General features: G+C 37.4%; 1 protein-coding gene across 2 annotated transcripts; it reads right to left on the reverse strand.

The window, feature by feature from the left end:
- Positions 1-696: 696 nt before the first annotated feature.
- LOC127412349 (homeobox protein EMX2-like) lies at positions 697-6,254 on the reverse strand. 2 transcript variants are annotated; one of them, XM_051648627.1, is made up of 3 exons: positions 5,656-6,254; positions 4,361-4,545; positions 697-3,011 (listed from the first exon to the last, which is right to left on the reverse strand). In XM_051648627.1, the coding sequence occupies exons 1-3, from the start codon at positions 6,044-6,046 to the stop codon at positions 2,844-2,846; spliced, it is 744 nt and encodes a 247-aa protein (XP_051504587.1). In that variant the 5' UTR covers positions 6,047-6,254; the 3' UTR covers positions 697-2,843. The 2 variants fall into 2 exon arrangements, with proteins under 2 accessions (XP_051504587.1, XP_051504588.1); XM_051648628.1 differs by lacking the exon at positions 4,361-4,545 and having other exon boundaries at positions 2,830-3,011.
- Positions 6,255-6,523: the final 269 nt, after the last annotated feature.

Here is a 6,523-nt window from a genome sequence, read left to right on the forward strand (position 1 = left end):
CGATACATTTGTGTGCATAACTGGGCTGTTCAAACGAAATATTTCATTAATAACATGGACAAATAATTAAAAAGAGTTTCTGTGGTGAAGTTTTGTGCAGTATAATTTCCCTCCTTTAAATTTAGCCAATTGTCCACCATTAAATGCAAAACACCAGGCGCATTTAAACCTGCAAAGCTAAATTAATAAAGGGGAGCAGGCGATAATGATGGGGTGTCCTGTCTTTTGAGGCACAACGGAGGGAGAAAGTGCGCCAAATTTGTTTGCAGCGGATCAAGGCTCACCGCCTTCACTGAACTTTCTTTATCTTAATTCCAACTTGAAAAGATATAATTATCTAGTTTGAACAGGGCTGCTATCAAATCCTTCTTTAGGCAGGGTAGGGAACGGCTCGAGTGGATTGTGGGCTCTGAGCCGCTCGGTGTTGCCCGAGATAGGAGTAATGAAGTTGTGGAGTCCGGAGATACAAAGGGCATTAACCTCATTAGCATGAAACCTTTTCTTCTAACTATTGTGGGACCCTTTCAGCCTTCTAATCCCTCTTTTTCAAAGCTGGGTTTGTAATAAAGCTTTTAGGGTTTTTCAAAGCTAATGGTATTCTCCGCAGATTTTTATATTATCGTTATAGTCCACAGACTGTTAAAAAAAAAAAAAAAAAATGATATAGCCTATAGGCTTGCATCTGTGTAGCCGTCTCCAAATTTTACTCTTTATCAAACTACGCGTAAAAGTATTGGGGGAAACACGAAAAATAGTCAGGAGTGATGAAGGATCTACCTTAAGTATTTCTTGGGATATTAGAATATTTTTTTAAATGGATAATGCCATAATATTTATTTCATGCAATTCTACTTAAAATTGTCGAATTATTGCGGTGCATGGTATTTTTTATATGAAAGCAAAAATACGATTTAATGTGTGGTTTGACATATGTTTTCAAAACATATATTTACATTTTTTTTTTAATTATTATCATTATTATTATTATTATTATTTATGATTTTTTTTTTTTTTTTTTTTTTTTTTTTTTTTTTTTTTTTTTTTTTTTTGCATTTTATAGCATATTATTTATTTTGTAAAAATGAAATGGGAACGCTGGCTATACATTCCAGCCGTGGCTGCCGACAAGATTTTAAACAAAGCTCTTATTTTGCGGTACACTGCAAACCTTCTCTTATCGCTTGTGAGAGGTAGACAGATTGCATTAAATTATGTCCAACCAGGCCCCCTTGGATCCACGGATTAACAGATTAAAGTGGACCACTGGGCAATGCATCCCCTTTCCCCCACATATTACTCGTATGATAATTGCCTAAACTGATTTGCACTTTCACAAAAGCTCGCAGGACTCTTTGTAGCTTGAACAGACCAGACGCTCCTCTTCTACCAAAGGCAATAACACTGGTTAATGCCAGTCTATCAGACTGAGAGGCAAATGAGGCAAGAAAAAGAAAAACAAGCGCTTCGCTCTGGAAGAAGAAAAAAAAATCGAGCTCAAGATTGTTTTTAACATTCTATATTTTAACGAGTCGGTTTCCCTGGTTACAAAAGTTAGTATATCCTCTGATTAATTAGACAGCAGGTGGAATAGCCAAATCCATTCATACAACAGCAATAATTCTGATACATCGCATGTGACACCAAGAGACCGTATCAAAAGAATACAACTGTCCGTGCAGCCTATACACGATTGTGCTATGATGAAACCAGCCATGCAAAACCATTCACTAGCGGGCAAAAGTTTCATTTTGGCCTTTGTAAAACAAAAAGCCTGTAATTTTATTCTGAGCAACATAATGATAAAACTTTATTGACAAAATATTGACAATTACATACTTCTTGGAAGTATACTTTGTGTTAAAATTGTAGCAAACTTAACACAAACACAAAATTATTTACATTCTTTTAAAAGACGATTTAACATAAACATTAGCTTTAGTATCTCTATACATGGAATACGCTCAGTGCTTGAAGTTTTGCTGCCAAGGCGGCCGTCAATTCTTGCATTAATCCTTCGAGGCAACTCTTTAAGGAGGGGCGAGTCCCGATAATATATTCGCACCAAGATTACGGAGTCATGGTAAAGCTTCAATTTTAAGGAATGTCATGGAAACATTTCATATAATTACTATTGTCTGTGGTTTAGCGTTTCGTTTTAAATCGGTTTTACTTCTTAAAAACACTATAACGCAGCACTGCTACTTCATACTCTTTTCACAATCACTTTAACACGAGAATCATAAATTCAAAGACTGCACACTGTTGTAAAAAAGGAAGAAGCACACAACATTTTTTTTTTCAGATTAAAAATAGAATCAAAACAAAGTTACTTTGAAAAAAAAAAAAAAAAGGTCAGATTGATTAACCTACCAAAAAAAAAAAAAAAAAAAAAAAAAAATCCATTGGTCTATCATGCAATTCAAGTTTTACAAAAACAGTTGTATATTTTGGTTTCTTGAAGTGGAAGGTCCACGTCTTGGAAAAATAAAATGAGAGAAAACCCCCTCAGAAGTGCAAATGTCCTATGCGCATTTGAGCTATGTTTTTTGATAGTGGTGATGAGGTGGTGCGGGTAGTGTGGTGATGGAGGGAATGGGGGGGGCTGCATGTAATACCTGCATGTCAATCACCTTGCCTTGGCAACGTGAAAAGTATTGACAGTTCCCTACAAGGGGTATAGTGGCAGCAGTGCCACCAACAGGATCTCTCACCCTCAAGCTGCCGATCTCGAAGAATCAAATGTGATACTGGCTTTACCCTCTCCCGCTGCCAGTACAGAGCATCCTTATCCATGACATCCTTCAAGCCACGCCGCTGTCCAAGGTTCAAACAGTTCAAGTCTTTTAATCGTCTGAGGTGACGTCAATTTCCTCTGGGCTTCCTTGTTTTGTGGCCATTCTCCATCGGTTTATGTGATGAGTTCCTTTCTTTTTCTGTTGTGAATCCGACCCTTCCTCCTCCAGTTTCTGACGCTTAAACTTCGTCCTTCGATTCTGAAACCAAACTTTTACCTATGAAGAGTAAAATATCAGTGTAAAATACAATTAATCGAAAAAGAAAACAAATTCTCACTTGCCTCTCTATAAAACAATCAAACAAAGAGAGTTGGCCTAACAGAAGGTATCTTATATATCTGTATAGGCTATAGACGGTCAATCTAATCGCGAGCGCATTGGTCGACATCCATTCAGTGCCTTGAGATTTAGGCTAGTACATGAAAGCAACGCAAATAAACTAAAACGAGAAATTAAATAAATAGACAAGATTGAATGTGAAGAAGAGATTAGGGAACGAAAGACACCGTGCTGTGTCTTTCTTGTTTAAGTGCACCTGACGACAGACAGGTTGAATCAATACCCAACGCGCTACCTTACACTCAAACGTAACTTTTTAGAAAATGCATTCAGTACAATAGGAGCAGCATGTGAGTATTCATAATAGTGTAATATACCACTTAAACTTCACTGGCAATGTCGCTGATTATCACGGATCAGTGTGCTAGTTGGCCTGTTTATACAATGCACCCCTCATTATGTACTACAACGCAGTATAACACATTTTCTATTAGCACACATCGATAATGTTCAGTCTTTAGCTTAATTCATCGCCTTTATAATTTATATCATCCGTAAAGCTTACAGCGACAACTTGGCAAGTGAGGCACATTTGATGTGCTTTCAGAGAGCTAATTGAAGCATTGAAGTGGCTCGTAGTCCATTCCTCTCTCTTGCTCTTCTGAAAGGCGCCGTTTAGAAAAGGGCCGATGCTGTCACCGGGACAATAGACTCCGACCGGGCCACTAAACGATATGCGCAAATACGATCTTAAATATGGTTAGGGAAATTCATAGAATCCGCCTCATTCTTTTAAGTGTCGGTTTTAAGCCGGTTAACTGGTTAATTGCCAAACATTTTCCACAAGAGCCAAAACCGGGGTGAATTGAACTTACTCAAAAAAGACCATTACGTACGCTTTTAGAACAATGCTTAGCTCTTTACGGATGGAATTACCAAGAAAACCAAATGCTGAACAAAACACAATTTTCGTTTATAATCGAATTATTATCAAACAGGAGCAACATCTGCATAATGGACGAATTATATGTGTGTAAATAGCCTGCATAACGTTTAATTCTTTACGTAAAGAAGCTAAGATAAAAAAAAAGCCTTTAAACGTTTAAAACATTCAGAACTGAATTTTAGAAAACATCAAAACATTTGTGTGACGCAAACATAAACGATTACATTTCATTATAACCATAACAACAACATAACAGTATCCGTTCAGTAATTATTTAGGCCGTAAAACCATAGCACCATGCGCACACGGAAGCTATTAAGACAGGTAGACATCTTCTTACCTGAGTTTCTGTGAGGCTAAGGCTGTGAGCGAGCTGTTTTCGTTCCGCACCGACGACGTAATGATTTTTTTCGAAAGCATGTTCAAGCCGGAGTAGCTGTGATGGTGAAAAAGCTGTCCGAATCCTTTTGGGCTTTCTTGCCAGTGCATTGTGCAATAGGAAGCTTTCAGGACTCGTTTCGTTTCCTGTAACGAAAGAGATATTAAATATAATCCACGGTCTCCCAAAAATATTAGGATTCAGTTCATTCAGTTGTTAGGCCACGTTTATTATTTTCAGTCAAATAAATTGCAGGATGTAGGGCCTAAAGTTTCAGACAATTATATAGAATGCATCTTTTTAGTAAACAAAAAATATCACAATAGGATAGGCTTCACAAACAGAATAATCTGGAATAAACTATTATTTTTATAATGTGCTCTGGCACAAGTGACAATAGCGATATTAGCCATTTGCTTTTTTCAAGTAAATAGCCTACACTTTAGTTGCAAGTTTAAATATAAGACATGAAGTAGTTTACAGTAGCAATATTATTTCCCCGCACTTTTAAATTAAATTCACGGGAATTATGCAAATCGGCTATATTTATTTTAGCAGTAAAATTTAATCCAGTGGCCTTGAGTGTTTTTGGTTATCAACATAAAGACGAATTATTTTCCGTACATGAAGTTCATAATGAAGTTTAATTGTTGTAATTGTTTGTGTGTAATTTTCAGTGAAATAATAGGTATTTGTACTATAAAGTAACACACTTAATTTGGATAGTAACGTTCGATGTTATAGTAGATAAGAGCACATTTTCCAACTACATAATGGACCCAGTTATAAGTGAAAATTATCATTCACAACAACGGAAATTAAACTTGTTCATAAATTAATTTGTTGGGTTTTACCGTTTTTTTATTTTTTTAACTGAAATAAATATTGAAAACCGTTTAAAATAATTTCTAATTAATGAAAATCAAATATTAAAGCTATGCAAATGTTTTAAAAATACATTTGACCTTTAAAAACAGCTTAGTGTAACTATGGAAAAACGCCAGGTTTTTGTTGAAACCGTTGTATAATGTTTTTAATTACAAAAATTATTTCGATGTATCAAAATAATTTATTAGTGTTAGCGTTTCTACTTACTAGCAGAAAAGTAAAATATTATATCTAATTATGAATGGAAAACCCATTGTCAAACGTCTTTCCTTGGGCCGTGTTGTCAGTTATCTTTAACCATTTTCTCCACACTAACCGAATGGTAAAAATATATATATTGACGAATAGATTACTTTGGATTAACCTACCTTGAAATCGGTGTCCCAAGTATCTATATCTATGTATCAACCACGGATAAAAAGTTGAAGGGTCCCTTTGCTGGCTTGCGAAAAGAGGGTGAGGACTGTGCGAGGACGACAGTGGGTGAGCAGCCAGAGCATGAGGAGGAGGTACTGAATGGACTGGGACAGCGGAGTTTGGAGGATGTGAAACAGCTTCAGCGAACACCAAGTCCGGGTTTGAGTAGACGCCCCTGCCATTGGAATGAAAGCCGTTTAAAAATGGGTTCATCTGGCTTGAGTTTGCATAGCTGAGAGCCGCCGGTCGTATGGGCTCTTCGGATCTCGACGCTGGCAAAGGATTATCCTTCGCTACCAAAGACTCAATGGTAAAACACCTCTTCGGTGTGGGTTGAAACATGGTTCACCAGTCAAGACTCCCCAGTTTAAGTGAAAATGGGACACGCGTTACCACTAAAAATACTCCACACCCAAGCCCAAAGTTGTGTCAGCAAGAGACAAGTTAGTGGCAGCTATGGAAAGAGTAAAAAAAAATCTTTCAGAAGCCCACCGATCAACAAATCGTGATAGAAGTTGCCGACTTCTCCAGACAATCCATGAATGTGATCGGTTCCTCACCAGTTGTGCTAGCGATTTGTTAGTTCATGAGCCTAATTAGCTCTGGAGTCACATAAACAGTTCCTATGAAGCCTGTAATGGCTTGGTGATTGGTCGCTGCCGCTCGCCTTAAGGTTGAGGGAAGAGTCTTCAAGTGCGTCAATACGAACGAATACGGAGAGGCGGATTCAAGCAAAACGGAACGGATTCGCCCAGAACCAGAGCTGTGGAGCAATTTACATACGCAGCTGATCTCATTGAGAGAACCAAGGTACTTCAG

The sequence above is a fragment of the Myxocyprinus asiaticus genome, chromosome 21 (assembly GCF_019703515.2).
Source record: "Myxocyprinus asiaticus isolate MX2 ecotype Aquarium Trade chromosome 21, UBuf_Myxa_2, whole genome shotgun sequence".
Lineage (NCBI taxonomy): Eukaryota > Metazoa > Chordata > Actinopteri > Cypriniformes > Catostomidae > Myxocyprinus > Myxocyprinus asiaticus.

Bases quoted from the DNA above. Each gene is read 5' to 3' on its own strand.
- LOC127412349 (XM_051648627.1), bottom strand. From the start codon at position 6,046: ATGTTTCAACCCACACCGAAGAGGTGTTTTACCATTGAGTCTTTGGTA. The intron at 4,546-5,655 runs GTAGGTTAATCC...CTTTCGTTACAG, and splicing joins CTTGGGACACCGATTTCAAG to GAAACGAAACGAGTCCTGAA. The intron at 3,012-4,360 runs GTAAGAAGATGT...TACTCTTCATAG, and splicing joins TTAGCCTCACAGAAACTCAG to GTAAAAGTTTGGTTTCAGAA.